General features: G+C 41.2%; 2 protein-coding genes across 13 annotated transcripts in view; one reads left to right on the top strand and one right to left on the bottom strand.

Annotated features, from left to right (window-relative positions):
* CTBP2 (C-terminal binding protein 2) overlaps positions 1-10,378 on the top strand; it is a 199,465-nt gene extending 189,087 nt beyond the window's left edge. For 10 of the 12 annotated variants that reach the window (XM_083616855.1, XM_083616852.1, XM_083616851.1 and 7 more), the window contains 4 exons: positions 1,484-1,614; positions 3,195-3,322; positions 5,204-5,321; positions 8,922-10,378. In XM_083616855.1, the coding sequence (XP_083472981.1) occupies positions 1,484-1,614; positions 3,195-3,322; positions 5,204-5,321; positions 8,922-9,102 (558 nt within the window). In that variant the 3' untranslated portion in view covers positions 9,103-10,378. Of the gene's footprint in view, positions 1-1,483; positions 1,615-3,194; positions 3,323-5,203; positions 5,322-8,305; positions 8,659-8,921 lie in introns of all 12 variants that reach the window. The other 2 variants (XR_014548916.1, XR_014548917.1) reach the window with 2 other exon arrangements.
* A 1,337-nt stretch (positions 10,379-11,715) lies between these two features.
* Positions 11,716-15,933, bottom strand: part of ZRANB1 (zinc finger RANBP2-type containing 1) — a 40,483-nt gene continuing 36,265 nt past the window's right edge. Inside the window, exon 11 of the mRNA XM_083616926.1 lies at positions 11,716-15,137. Coding sequence (XP_083473052.1) covers positions 14,919-15,137 — 219 coding nt within the window. The 3' untranslated portion in view covers positions 11,716-14,918. The remainder of the gene's footprint in view (positions 15,138-15,933) is intronic.

The raw sequence follows: 15,933 nt of genomic DNA, 5'->3' as shown, positions 1-15,933 counted from the left end.
TCTTTCATCCAGGTTCTCCTCATCCTTGCTCTTTCGAAATAACAACATGAGACTCTTAATCTCAGGGTTGTGGGTTTGAACCCCATGTTGTGGGGAAAACTCCTGCATTGCAGGGGGTTGGACTAGATGGCCCATGTGGTCCCTTCCGACTCTACAATTCTATGATTCTGTGTGTCATAAAGTAATGCCCAGACTAGCCCAACACAAGCACAGTTTCCCAGACATGTTCAGGGCAAAGGTCACCTAGGTGACCAGAAAAACTGTGCATTAAATTCTGCCAGAGGAAATCTCAGTCAACAGTTGTTCTTTTGTTCCTAATTCAGTCAGGAGTTCTAGATTCCCGCCCCACTCCCCAAAATGGCTGATTTCTCTCCCAAAGGCTGAGGAATCTGCTTCTGCCCTGCTGTTTTTATCCTATACTGCTGTGGTTCTGCAGCTATCTTTATTATCCCTATTCCATGCAAAATGAACACATGGATAAGTAGCAAATGGACTCTTAGCATAATGTTCATTGTACAGTGTTTAATAACCTCGGAAAGCACCTTGGACACAAAGTATGTTGGTGCAAAAATGTAATGCTTCCAGAGTAGTATATTCTACTATTTGGATATTTATTTACCATAGTGAAGAGTTCAGGAAATCTGTAAGAAGTGCTTTTGAGGTTGAAAGAGAGATCTCAGGTAGCATTTAAAAACCAGCAGCAGGTATGCAATGCTCTCATTCAAAAATTTACACAGCAGGCTGTTAGGCCAAAACTGCTAATTATTTTCCTAGTGCTAGTTTCAATGGCCTCATCCCCAGTATTTTGCCTCTTAGACATTGTCTTACCAGGGGCTCGTCTCAAGCGCAATGGTGTGCCATTGTGCCACTGATCTTGTTCAGGACATCAAACGCCAAGACAGGGCTTACACTGGTGCTGGAAAATGGTAATATACTTCCATTGTATTAATCAATTTCCAAAGTATGTTATTGGGTCAGTTGCGTTTGCTGGAGGAGGAGACCCTTTGCTCCAGAGGAAGATGAAAATGGTTGAAAAATTATTGGGCATTTTCCATGAAGTAAATTATCTCTTTCCAGCATCTGCTTGTAGCCTTGTCTGTTCCTTTGCTGCTATCAGTATTTGTGCTGACTCACATACTCTCCAAACTCATGCAGACCCAGAACGCATCCCACTATGACATCATTCTTTGCTAGGATGAGGGGGGGAAAGTTCATAGAATCAGTTCAGTGGTGAAGAACCTATGCCCCTCGAGATGCAGTTGGAATCTAATTCCCATCAGTCTCGGTCAGCATAACCCATGGTCAGATGGGTGTTGCAATCCAGCAATATCTTGAGGGCTGCTGCTTCCCCTCTCTTGCAGAGGCCAGAGGATGCTACATTACAGGAGTAAGCCAGGGAAGTGGTGGCAAGACTCTGCTTATGTCCCACTGTTGGTAATAGTAGTGCTTGAATAGTCCTTTCTTTCTCCCTGGCTCCCTTCAGATGAGGCAGGGAGCATTTTTGGTAAACACAGCCCGTGGTGGTCTGGTGGATGAAAAGGCCTTAACTCAAGCCCTGAAGGAAGGAAGGATACGAGGGGCAGCACTGGATGTGCATGAATCGGAACCATTTAGGTAAGTTGAGATCTCACTTGTAGCATTTTGCACTTCTATCGTGCATGTTCTCAAAGGCTCATTCTAGGCCGTTTCTATTCATGTAATAATGAATCAACAAGGTGCCTGTGGTAAGCCTGCAAGCAGGACCCAAGCACAGCGGTACTCCTATGGTTTCCAGAAAGTGGCATTCAGCAGCATACTGCCTCCCAACACCAGAGGTAGAATATAGTTGTTGTGGCCAGTTGCCATAGGTAGCTTTAGCCTGGTTAAAGAGGAGAGAGCTTAACTATGATCCTGGTTTCAGGTGACACGCTAAGCTAGGGGTGAGGAAGGCTAGATGTGGCCTTCTGGCCCTCTGTGTCATTACCAGCTTAAAATGCAGCCAGGCCATTCTTTTACTTAATTTGGATCAAAGCTGGTTTGGGGAAAATGTGTCAAAATGCAGAGTTTGATAACAGGATAGATCTGGATTGTGGCTAACGTCGTGTGTCCATGACAAACCAACAATGGGAACGCACTGCATGCAGAGTAAATGGGGAGTGTGTTCATAGCCTGAATCATCGTGCAGTGCAGTGCAGATGGTCTCCCCTCAAGCTGAACTTGTTTGTGGATACCGCTGGAAGGATCTAAGAGAAGCAAGTCTTGGAATCAAGAGACATGTGGGAAGCACTTATTTTTATGAAATGGGCAGCCAGATGGCGCACAGCATGTGTAGCAAAATGTGGATGAGAGATGTTTTACCATATAAAAATCAACTTTGAAAGAAAATGAGAGAAAATGTGACTTGAATTTGGTCAATCATCTGTCTGCTTAAAGACAATATATGTACATGCCTTTGCCCTCCTCCCCACCCTCAATGCTGCCCCTTCTCTCCTGCCTTTGCAACATCCAGGAATTAAAGCCAGAAGTCTCTCATTAACCATACATGGTGTTCTACTTCAGATACTATGGTTTGGAGGTTTGGAACAAGCCAGGATGTTAAACCAACTTAAAACTGATTATAAGATCCTGGCATCTTCTAAGACTGGTAGCTATTGTTTTCTGGTTTGGGCAAAATGGGATTCTATGGTTAGTAGGAGACTTCTGGGTTTAATTACTGCACACTTAAAAGGGCTTGTGTGTGTAGACAAAAGGCTCAGACGTACTCCAGTTATTAAGCCAAGAAAGGATTCTCAAAATGTGATCAATGTGTGTCATTCTTCTAGCCTAATTTTTCAGGTATCTAGGAACAACAGTAAACAATAGTGGAAGGGTGATTGCCTCTGTATAAAGGCAATCACTATACATATATAGGCAACTACTATTAACTAGGGAGCATGCACCTTCTTGACTTTGACTTTATGGATTTGTATTAATCATTTCAATGAATTTGTTGTTGTTTGCTTTATTTGTATGTTACTGTGTTTGTCTAGCAATATCTGGTTGTAGCGATTGTGATGTTTATTGTTTCTTTTCAATGCTTTCTGATTGTTGTGAGCCGCTTAGAGCTCAACATTTGTTGTTGGAAAAGGAGAATAGAAATATTAAATCAAATCAAATGCTGGTGAACTTTATTTTTTTACCTCAATCTTTGTTTCTTGGGGGGTGTTTTCCTGTAGCTTTGCTCAAGGACCACTAAAAGATGCTCCTAATTTAATTTGCACACCACACACTGCTTGGTACAGCGAACAGGCCTCACTGGAGATGAGAGAAGCCGCCGCGACAGAGATACGCCGAGCTATCACAGGTACAGCAACTTGCTTGCCCATAAAAAGGTAAAGGACCCTGACAGTTAAGTCCAGTCGCAGACGACTCTGGGGTTGTGGCACTCATCTTGCTTTACAGGCTGAGGGAGCCATTGTTTGTCCGCAGACAGTTTTTCCGGGTCATGTGGCCAGCATGACTAAGCCGCTTCTGGTGCAACAGAACACTGAAACCAGAGCAGCACACGGAAACGGCATTTACCTTCCTGCCGGAGCGGTACCTATTTATCTACTTGCACTTTGACGTGCTTTCGAACTGCTAGGTTGGCAGGAGCTAGGACTGAGCAAAGGGAGCTCACCCCATCGCGGGGATTCAAACCGCTGATCTTCCGATCGGCAAGCCCAAGAGGCTCAGTGGTTTAGACTACAATAGGCCAGTTTAAATGTTATAGGTCCCATGAAGTGCTTGCCTGTGCTTTATCTGGCACTACAGCATGTGCAGGTGTGGTCCCTGCCAGTGTTGATTGCACTTGTATGTGCCAGTGCATAGTTTAAAGAACCTCTGAACATCACATCACCATATATGGCACACCGGTCCTGGAAAGTGCATACCTCTGCTTCCATAGACTGTGGGGAGGGGGGCAGTTGTGGTTAACACTTAAATCACCTAGTTTTAAATCATATTTAAATCTTACACATGCACGCCTGTGTATGTTTGTTCAGAAAGCTCATTAAGCTGAAAAATTCTATCAGTTGTCAGCTGCAACATCAGGAGCAATTGCTACATGAAAACCTACATTGAACCAAAGTGATGTTGCCATTAGGGGATTCTATGCCAGAACTCTCTTAGTTTGAGTGTCCCTATCCCATAACATCACCCTATTCCTGCATTGGACCTGCAAGTACTCCTTAGGGAGGCATAGCCATAATATTGTTACCTACAGTGGTACCTTGGGTTACAAACTTAATTCATTCTGGAGGTCTGTTCTTAACCCGAAACCGTTCTTAACCTGAGGCATGCTTTTGCTAATGGGGCCTCCCGCTGCCGCCGTGGCGCCATTTCCGTTCTCATCCTGGGGCAAAGTTCTCAACCCGAGGTACTACTTCCGGGTTAGCAGAGTCTGTAACCCAAAGCGTTTGTAATCCAAGGTACTACTGTATTTGGTTTGTTGTTAGGCAAGTAGTCAAGATATGCTGCACTGTGTACTAGGCATTTATAGTTGTTCCTCTCTTCAAGGCAAAACCACAAGTGTGCTGAATGGCACTACTTTGGTCATGGAGATATGGTAGCAAATCATGTTAATGATGGAGCAAACTCCTAATTAAAGGGATGTGGACTTTTATCTAAGTATTTTTCAGAATAACTGAGAGTTTCACATAATCACTTAGGGCTCCAGCATCCAATACATGCCAAATGTGTAACAGGCACTGCTATAGCATGCCTAATTTTGTACTGTTTTAGGTGGCCTTCTGCATCCTTTCCTGTGGGTCGATTCTCTACCATTACCCAATGTGGAGTTGTTTTGGGGAGAAATGCCAATGGGGTAGAGGAAGTTATAATATCTTGGGCAGCTTTCATTCATTCTGCTGAGGTCTGCAGGATGACCAGCAAACATCTGTAATGGGGCTTGTAAAGTGACTTGGTGCAGGAAAGGGGTGGGAAATTATCCAACCTTTCAAAGCACTTTTATCTGGCCGCTGTATTAGGGTGTGGCGAGGGGAAAGCACTGCATATTGTTTTATTTGTAAGCAAATTCTACAGCAGTCCTTCCCACCCGCCCCCCTGAATTTTAGTGGGAAGTAAAGAGCTGTGTGAGTTAGAACGAGTGGTGTGGAAAACCTCAACTTGGATATAGCTTGTTGCATATTAGTCGGGCTGATTTGTGCCTGACCCTGTTATGAATTTGAATCGTCCCCTTCCTCAGGTCGGATCCCTGAAAGCCTACGAAACTGCGTGAACAAGGAATTCTTTGTCACAACAGCTCCTTGGTCAGTAATAGATCAGCAAGCGATTCATCCGGAGCTCAATGGTGCCACATACAGGTAAGATAAAGAACTCTTTTTGGGGAAAAAGCACCATACTTTGTAGTTCTCTACCCAAGAATGGAGCTAGAGAATGAGATACACACATCTTTGTATAGGGCTCAGGTAGGATAGCCCTTCAGCAATAGTGTATTCAGGTTTCCTCCACAGAAGGCACTTCCTTTATTCTGGGAATACTATTCAGAGATAGCATCTCCACAGGTATCCCGCTGCACAGAGACCCCTTAATAATGCCACTATAGAGTCACTTTGAGCTTCTCTGAAAGGTCTTTCTGCTGTTTCAGTCTTACTAACTCACCCACTATTTACCTGACAAAAGGAGCTTCCAGAAGTCAGTTTCAGCAAACCAGCCCTTTAGTTTGGGGGGTGGGGAGAGGAATATAATCAGATTCTTTGCAGAGGTAGGAATATAATCAGTGCTTCTTAAGGACTTCAAAGATTCTTTGCAGAGGTAGGCCACCATTGTAAATGAATAAATACCAGTATATTGATGCACTGTTCACCCAGCACAGGCTGAAAGGTGGAACATTAATTAACTGTAGGGCACCCCCCCCCATGTAATGTTAAGGGGTAATATATTACCTAAGTTTAAGTCTAGAAAAAGCAGAAGAGATGTGGAATGGTTACTAGGCAGGGGTGGGGGTTTTTGGGCTGCTGGAAATGCCAATCAGTCCTTTTAGGGCACTTCCAGACGATTGTTTCGTTCAGCAATAAATGTGCAGTTGTCAGTAACTTGTTACAAGATAATTTAGACATCCCTTGAGACAGTGGTTTTGTTGCAGGAAAAGCCCAATTGGCTAGTGCCCATCATGATTTCACAAGCCCCCTCTGTTCACGCACACACCCTCCCTTGGATGTTTATGGTAGCTCTCAAGCACCAGACTATTTGTGCAACCTTCAAAAAGAGCAGTAAACAGGAGGCAAACCTCTGCAGATGAATTTGTTTCCCTCCAAGTTTTAAATTTCCTGTGTGTTTAGGATTGCAGAAGTTATGGAATTTTCCTGATGGATCCCAGTGGGGTTCAATGGACCCCTTTTCTCTCCACCTCTCTTTAGCCAAGTAGATAGTCCTCTAGGGCAGTTATGAAAGTTTGTGCTCTCAGATTTCTTCCATGTGCACTAAAGGTGTATAGGATATAAAAAGGGCTGTGAGTTTTTCTGGGATCCCCACATGCATGGATAGTGTGCCTATGTGGAGAAGGATCCCACTCAAGCATAATCTGACATTTTGAAAGCCAGAATTTTTGTTTCACTTAGGAGACATAATGCCAATGGGCAGACATAGCAAGAACAAAAATGAACCTTCACGAACTAGTCTCTCTCCATCTTGTTTTCGGGTCAGAAGAGCTGGGCTTCTTATTTATCTCCTCCCCATTTCATTACATACTGTGTATACTAATATTTGCATTTTTGGGGAGGGGGACTTACCTATGTCCAGCACAGAACCTTCCTTCCAAGGTCTAATCTAGTGACCTCTCCTATACTCTTACAGCATACCTTCAGAACAGCTTTTATTCTTTTCTCTAATTAACTTTGCCTCACAGGTACACCTGGTCTTTTTGTAAACTGTTCTCTACCAGCATCTCTTCTTTTACACAGTGTTATGTTTCTTCTGCACTTGTGTGAAAACCCACACAATACTGCTCATGAGCAGAGTTTAATACTGAGTTTCAGAAAGCAAGGGCTAGGACTGGGAAGTAGGTATGTGATACTAAGTAAAATCTGAAAAACTAAGGGTCTAGATATCCAGTTCCTGTTGCCTTTTGCAACTCCTTGCTCTTTAGTGTGATTAGCAGAAATAATGGAAGTATACGCCAGCTTGTTTACTGAACCTATTTCATGCAGACTACAAAATTTAAATTCAGTATAGAATATATATCATCTGCAGTGTACAACCTTGCTTATGATGCAAGAGGCTAATCTTGTTAATCCTACTCCTTGAACAGAGTTGTATGTTAAAACTAATTTGCAATATACCTTTCTTCCCTAAATTTGTCCTGTAAATTCACAGACTGAGAGCCAGACAAATGCAAGTTTGCTTCTGCTCACACATAGGGGCTTTTTAGCTTCCCACCCTTCTGACAGCAGTCTGACTTAGGACTTGCAGAATTAGCTGTCCTGCTTCATCTTGCAGGATTAACAGTGTGATAATATACCAGTTTTCTGCACTTTTCCTTACGTAGGGTTTCATTATCATGCATATTTCCCCAAAGCACAATTACTGTTCTAGTATCCTAAAGCCCAAGTCCAACTTGTTTCATTCTCTGTATGTCATACTTTCTCTCTCTCTTTCTCTCTCTCACACACACTCTCTCTCGCTCTCTCACAGTTTAAAGCTCTTTCATCTACACGGCCTGGTTAATGTGTTTAATAGTAAAAATGACACGTCAGGTTGATTTCTGTCAATTTCCTCCCAAACACTTGTTCACACAAGGGACTTTCCACCAACTCTGTGACAGCTTTGGTTTTATTCTTTGAAGAGCTGGCCAGTGTGCTATTTCTCACTAGTTTGGGGACTCACCTCATTTCCTTCAGCAGGTACCTCTTGCATTCCAACATGCTTTTGAAACTCAAATCTAAATGCCTCTTTGAGCTTCCAGAACTAGCTATGCAAGTTACTCAGACTGTTGTCTTGGGCTGATTGTTCCCTCAGCCCCTGGTGATATGGATGGAGCAATTGATGAGCTGACTTAGATGAGGTTTACAGTCAGACAGACAAGTAAGAAGTGTTATCATAATTTAAGGGCCCATTCCAGCTAAGCAAAAGCCCCAGAAGAGGTTGGTGAGAGGCTAGAGCCAGGGTGCCACAAGTCACATTATTGGGGTGGGGGCATGAAACTAGTCTTGTACAGGCACCATGTTCTCTATGTCATTTTACTGAAAGAGGAAACATCCTTTTTTTGAATTGAATGTAATGTATGTGTTTAGGAAAGGGATGCTGTTATCGAACTACTGACATTAGAACAATGTCACATTCCATTTAGGTTTTTCTTTTCAGCATCTCCATGAGCCAGTCCACCCTTCTGCTTTGTACTTCAAAGGATTTTACAGGAAGAAAGAGATGATACCTAATAGCCAAAAAACATTTCAGTCGCCCTCTGTGGCACTCAAATGAATTAACAGCAAAGAAGCCACAGTCGTATTTTGTGTTCCGATATGTTTGACATCAATAAAAGGGTGACAGGAAGAAGGGATGGCAGCAGCGGATTATTCATATAAGGCTGGTCCCTCAGCTGCTGAAATGTGCACTCTGCGGCTCTCTTTCAACACTGGAATCATTTTTTTGTCTCATACTTCAATGTGGGTAAAAGCAATGTGAAAAAAGAAGAGTTTGAAGGTGATAATTTATATTAGCTTTGCTTCCCCCCTCCCACCCAAACAAATACTGCTCTTACAAACATACTTTGAAAACTTGACAGATTTTGCAGTAAAAAAAAAGTACTTTCTCTTACCATACCTGGATAGCAGTGATTTGGCGATGAATGAAACTGACTGCAGGGTATTTCCCCTCCCCCATTACCCTTCTACTACCCCCACAGCCTGTTGTTCTATGGAATGCTTGCATGTCTCCTTTTAACTAAGAAATCACACTCTTCCTAGATATCCACCAGGCATGGTGAGCGTTACACCAGGCGGGATTCCGGCAGCTATGGAAGGTATTATCCCAGGAGGGATCCCTGTTACCCACAATCTTCCGACAGTGGCACATCCTTCCCAAGCTCCATCTCCTAATCAGCCGTCCAAACATGGGGACAACAGGGAACATCCCAATGAGCAATAGCAGATAATTCAAAGCACTCCGATTTGGGACCAAGAGACATTGGGGGGGGGGGGGGAATGACACATGAACTGACGGGAATTTGATACAAAATTTGTAAGGTTGATTTTGGACTGACGCATCATGTTGTTCCAGTGTTAACTACAAAAAAAATGGAGTCAAGACTTGGGGAGGGAGGGGGAATGCAGACGAAGTCACCTGCTTACTGAAGCACTGAAAACTAGGATGCGATGATACATTACTGATCAGCTTCTGTTACTGTATGTTTAAGTTTCCTTCATCTTTACATCAATCACAAGAATATATATTTCTTCTCAGTCCCTTTTGGGGAATAGCAGGTGACCTGCTGCTTAGAGCAGGTCCAACAGTCCTAACAAAGCTTACATGATAGTAAGAGGAAACCATCATGTGACTTCAGCCCTTTCCTTCACTTACCTGGCTCCTCCTTGTATAGCCTGAGGAAATATAACCCAGAGATGTGGGAACTGTTTTGCTTGTTGCAGTTATATATGGCCACTAATGTATTGGAGGGATGCTACTCAAGTTTAACTACCGTCATGTAGGACAGCAATCTTGGTGGGAAGAGGGGGTAAAAGGCCCATGTTAACTAGCTGCCTCTTACCCACAGAAATGGATGCTTATTCTACAAGATACACTTAATAAAGTAGCTGTACACTCAATAACACGTGCTGATGATGCAAAAAAAAAGAAAAGAAAAAGTGTTACGTTTCACATTTATACTCAAATATATTTTTCTCAGTTTTAAATCCACAGCTATTTTATTGAGTGGAAACGTCTTGGGCTGGAAGGGGTTCAAGACTAATGTTGCATTTCCTTATGTCTCAGGAAAAAGAAACACTTTTTATGGTAACTTGTCAGACTGTATGAACAAACCCACTTTTTTAGACATGGAAGTCTTCTTTTCTTCATGTGATATTTTATACAAGAACACTTCAAAATGTGTTATTAGATGTGACTGATTTTAACAAATCCTATTAGATTTGTATCAACTAGTTACATGTTATATTCATAGTCTTTTGTGAATCATCGCCTTTTTGTTGAAAAAGATGGCCTATTTTGAGCCTTTGTATGGGTACATTCCTGTTTCTGTGATAAGTTTTAAAAGCTGTCCCAAACAAAACAAAAAAACCAGAACCAATGGCTACCAGAAGTATGTTTTGTTTTAGTGTGTTACCGTTACTGTATTTGTTTATTGTAAAGGTGGACATATAGCGTTCAGTGCAGTTTTCAATAAAAAGTGACAATTTCTATAATTTCACATGGACCAGGCCCTTCATGTCCTTTACCCTGTACGAAATACTAACACATTTTCAGGTCCAACAAGAGCAAGCTATGCCAAAACCACCCTTCTCAATGAAAGAAGGTGATTGATACATCTCTGCAGTCAAGATTCCAAAACGCAATAAACTCTTCTTTTCAGAGCTGTGAGAAGCTCATGAGTGGTCTGAAGTAAACTAACTCTGTTCTTTAAAATAAATAAATAAACATACATCTACCCCCCAAAATCCTGTGTGCTTAAAAAAGTTCCAAGCAAACCAACAAGACTCCTCTAGAGTATCTGCACCTCACAGTTCCAGCAAAAATCCTGTCTGAATATAAGAGGAGACCACAGTGTGTCGGTTAATGGCTTGTTCAGACATTAGCTGGCACCTAAGACTTTACTCAAAACAAGATGGGGATGAACTTTCCACTATTCTGTGCTCACTCTCCTACCCTCATCACTGCAGAAACTAATGGGTACATTGAGATAGACTCCAGATCTTGTAACAGATTTGAGGAAATTACAAGAGGTGCCCTGAGAGAGGTGAGGGAGAAGAAGTACCAATGCACAGCCCAAGTCCTTATGCTAACAGAACTGCTTTGTTGGACGCAACCCAGAGTTTCCTAGACCAGAAGCAGGAGATGCAAGACTGCATAACTCCTAAGAGCCTGCTGCCTGCTTATTCTCTCATTTCAAACAGAATGTGGGAGGGAGAGGGGAGCTTTGACCAAGGACTACTCTTCTCATCCGTATGAGGCTGTACCCTGCAAAGTGGCCCATGAAACCCACACCAGACTAGTTAACTACAAGCTACTATTATTTGTTGTACCAACTGTGGCGTTGGAAACCTTAATTCAAAACAGCTTTAGCCACTAACCTATGCCAAGTCAATCTTCTCTCAACCCAAATTTACAGGATTCCTTTAAACAGTAAAGCACTACATGTGCATCAAAAACACCATTAAGAACGATAATATTTTTTTAAAAAACTGCAATCCTCAGAACACATTGCTAAGCTATGTGGAATAGAAGTTGAGAGCCATGGGAAGTGGAGAGAAAAGAGTAAAGCTGCCACCAACACTGACCACGCAATGAGTCCATGCAACCGTTGGGACAGCGGCAGCAAAAGACAAGATGACTGGGATAGTAAGAACTAGGTCCAACCGCAAATGTAATACAGATGTGATTTCATGGCAAACGCAGGCTGTATGACCTCCCAACCTAACAGCAGTGTCCGTTTGAAATGAATAAATAAGGACTAGAATGGAATTTGAGGGTAGGGGGAAGTGAAAGAAGACACAGAATAATACATTAACAGACAAACTGAAAGCAAACCATTGTTACAAAACTTATATTTGTTTTGTTTTAAATTAATGGAAAAGCACATTACCAGCTTTGAACATATTCAAGGGAGTCAACTTCATAGCTGTGTCAATGATCTAACACTGCAATTATGAATAACTTACCATAGACACCAGTATAGAGCAATCAGGAGGAGGAACATTGGTGAGTTACAGAGAACATTTAGGAAGCCACACAAATGAAGGTGAAACAACATTTACACTGGCATTAGTGATTTTAAGAAGCTGCTATTGTTGGAACTTTGTTCTTAGACCAGGCAGTGGCATTCCAGATAGGCATAATTAATGTTGATGAAAATGTATACTTTCTAATAGGACACTCACATTTGAGGCAGACTCTGCTACTGCCAGTGAATCTGCTAGGAACCCCTGGTGCAAAATTTGGCTGCTTGGATGCAATTATCTTCGTATTACTTCCAGGTACTAACTTGAAGAAAAGAAAAGAAAACCCTCCACTTAAAACTAGAGGAAAATGTAGTTTTAGAGGAGGCTGTAAGTCAAACTTCCATATAACAGTTGTGGGTCTGGAAGTCATCTCAGTACAGGGGACGTATGTCATCGAAGAGTTCTTAAAATGTTAGCGTGATTCAGGAAGCATAGGTTTATGCAGTAGAACAAAGCTTCAAACAAGATGTTAAAAGTAATTAAGATACAAAATGGTTTGAGATGGCAAGAAGGGGGAGCCATTTTGCTGCCAAACCATTCCTTCTTGTTTACCACATGAAGTGATTTTTTTTTCTAAGGAGAGGGGGCAGCAAATTTTGCAGTCCAAAAAGAGCACAACCAAACAATTCAAATGGATGAAAAACCACTGCTTAAAGCAGGAAATATATGATAAATTTTTATAATATATCTCCACTACAGACTCAAGATGGAACTTGCCCTTCAGCTTCAGAAATGGTGGTTTAATTAAAAAAAATACTACCTCAACTGTAACTTAGATCACAATAAGTGGCAAAGCCTGGACTTTTAAAAAAAGGTGTATGAGATTAGAGACCCATGCATTACTGCAGTGTTTGAGGCTCGCCGCAACTTGCTCAATGCCTATTCTCCAGCCCCGTAACAGCTACTGGAATTACAATCTATAAAACCACTAACCACCACTGATTATCATTATTGTGTTTTTTATTCCAGGCAGCAGCAAACACTTTCATCCAAAAAGACTCCAAAATTTCAGGCTTTGCTACTGCAGCGGAATAAAGATGGCTGGAGATTCAGCCATTTCCCCCTACTAGGATAGTAATGCTTACATTTAAGACATATGTATCGAACTAGAATCAGCTATAGATGGCAGCACAGTGACTCAGATCTTTTAAAAAAACTTCCATTATTTTAGGTAACTGACTCCTCCCACAAAAGCACAGCTTATTGCATTGGTCCAGGACTATGGGGATTCCACCACTAAGTATGCAATGTAGGCAGAAAAAGCATTTGGAAAACCTAAAATTAGAATTGCACATAAAAGCAGGACCTGTTTTTTAAAAAGAAATCCAATTATTCTCCAGCTTAGGAAATTTGACTCATCAAAGGTAAGCATGTACCTTTGCCCAATAATCTCTGCATGCACCAAAAGAGAGAACTAATGACCAAAACACATACAAACACATCCATCCTTTTACATTTCAGAGATCAAAAAGCTGAATCAATGTACTTCTTCAATGTAGTACCTTGAAGAAATTTCAGGGTAGGTTTGTCAACAGGATTACTTTTGTAAAGTATATTTCAACACCATCTAATCCACATTTAGAAAAAGCAGCAAATTCTGAAGGGTTCCTATATATATTTTTACACATATGTAAATGTACGGCTCCTGTCCAGATTCTTAAACAAGGAAATCTATTTTGCAAGAGGTTCCTTGTCCTCATTTCCACCATCATTAGTCTTCAAAAAGTGCTTATCAGGATCTGCTTTATGCATACAAAACTATTCAACCTTTAGTGTTTTTTTAAAGTGAGGTTTTTGGATAGGCTATATCCATTCAAGATAGCATGGCTAAAGTTATCAAGTATAATAAAAAAAGAATTTTCTACTGGAGAATATATTCTGAACTTATACTTTCAGGAAACTTACATATTCAAATGTGGCCACAATCAATCAACATGCAAAAAATTCCAAAGTTTACATACCAAGGAAAGATAATATACAGTACTTTAAAACAAAGCTTTAGAATGAAGGCTTTTAAGGAAAACTGCCAAAGTGCTTTCTCACTCGATTTTAATGACCAAGGAGTGCTCCTTAATGGAGGTGATTTTAACTTGCAGGGGAAAGGCTTGATAAAATAGTAATTTCTATTGTACAACTCACAGCAAGATCAGGTTTGGACAAAATGCAGTTTTTTTCAGTTCAGTTTAGATGTAGCAGATTCCACACGGTAGTTAGCATATAGCTCTCTGGAACAGTACTTCTCTGACTACTTTAAGTATGCTGGAAGGGGGGAAAATATTCCAAATAAGAGATACAAAATATTAACGGACAGCAGAGAATTCTTTACACAAAAAAAAAAGTTCACTCAATCAAAATGTATCATCCCTTCCATAGGTTGGTGTGTTTTTTTCCCTTTAACATTTCATCTTCTTATAATGGGCACAAAGGTAACTCAAATCTGAATAAAAACAATGAACTGCTCATACTTTTGACTCACTCTGGGTATATGGCTTCAACAGCAAAAAGAAAAGCCACATCATCTGACCTGGGCATTAGGAAGATTGCATATAAAATGGGTCTGTTAGAATGCTTAGGAAGTGATGCAGAAGAACCAAGTTTTACTGTAAGTCTCAAAAAGAACAAATATTAATCTACGGTGTGCTTTTAAGTGCCCTTATTCAAAAGAATTTTTTTTTCAATTATTTTAAGATGCTGGTAATACTTTTTCCAATTACACAACTTTCTTACACAACTACATGCGGTACATTTATAGGCAGATGTACAACTGGAAAGAAAAATGCTTTCTGTCTTGGTAATAAAATTAGGGCTTTGCTTTTTTACAAACTGTAGTCCAACCAACGTAGCTGTCTTCACATATATGTTGAGCCTCTGAATTCTCCCCATGCCGATTAAAAATCTTACGCAGGCTGCTTCCTGCTACAATTAGGTCGTTGTGTAACAAATTGCTAGAGCACACCCCAAGTGCTGGGGGATCTCACCACACATTATTCTCAGCCAGGTATCTCAATTTTATCATTCATCATCATCGTCTTCATCTTCTTCTCCATCTGAAAGGGATGTACAGGGGCGAATTTGTCTATAGCGATCAAGCCATTTCTCTACCATCTGTGTTACCAGGGGATGGTTGCGCCGGCGAGAACTTTTCTGCATAGCAACTAGGACTCCACCCTCCGTCACGCAACAGTCCAGCCACTCCCTGAGCAGCTTCTCCTGTTGTTCCTCATTACCAATCTTCAGAAAAAGAACACAACACTTAGGACATGATTAAAATCAGATTAGTGACCACAACTTTTTTTAAAAAAGGGGTGCCCTGCAACATTTAAAGTGCTCCAGGAAGACTGTCTTAGGAAAGTGGATTTTTTAAAGGGGCTATCTAAAGCAGTGCATAAATATCGTATTTTTTTCCTTCCTATAAATTAAATTTTATGTAACTGCCAGCAAACACAAACACAAGGTATTGGAACTTTTAAGAATGCACACCCCACCATTAGGCAGGCAGAGAATAAGAATAAATAAAAGTCCTATGCTTTCAGCTACTCTCAACTTTGCAGTCTTCTTTTAATAAGCATAGAAATGAAATTGTTTAATATTATTAGGGGTCTTGTAGCCCTTTTTAGGCTTTCAAATTTTCACTTTCTAATTACAAAGAGAAAGAGACAGAGACAGAGACAGAGAGACAGACGGAGCGAGAAACTTATAGAGATCTATAACTCACACCAGCAGAACATTCGACCATACTGTTTTGCCTGTTATTTCTGGTTGGGAAGCCTTAGCTTTTCCTCAAAAGCTTTACTAATACATCTGTTTAAAAACAACAACAACAACCACCACACACACACACACACCAACACCAACCACTCTCACAAACCAATTTCAGAACAGAAAGGCAACACTAAGTTGGCACACAAGGCTTCTCATGCCTGTTACTCAAACTACTGCAATCTGTTTTCAAATGTCTTGCAACTGCTACATATCAGCTGTAGGCTCTCTGCCATGTAGATTCTCCAGAGAGGCTTTCCGGCCCCCC

The sequence above is a fragment of the Podarcis filfolensis genome (genome assembly GCF_964270895.1).
Source record: "Podarcis filfolensis genome assembly, chromosome: 5".
In the NCBI taxonomy this organism is placed as follows: domain Eukaryota; kingdom Metazoa; phylum Chordata; class Lepidosauria; order Squamata; family Lacertidae; genus Podarcis; species Podarcis filfolensis.
This window is presented reverse-complemented; position numbering and strand designations above follow the sequence as displayed.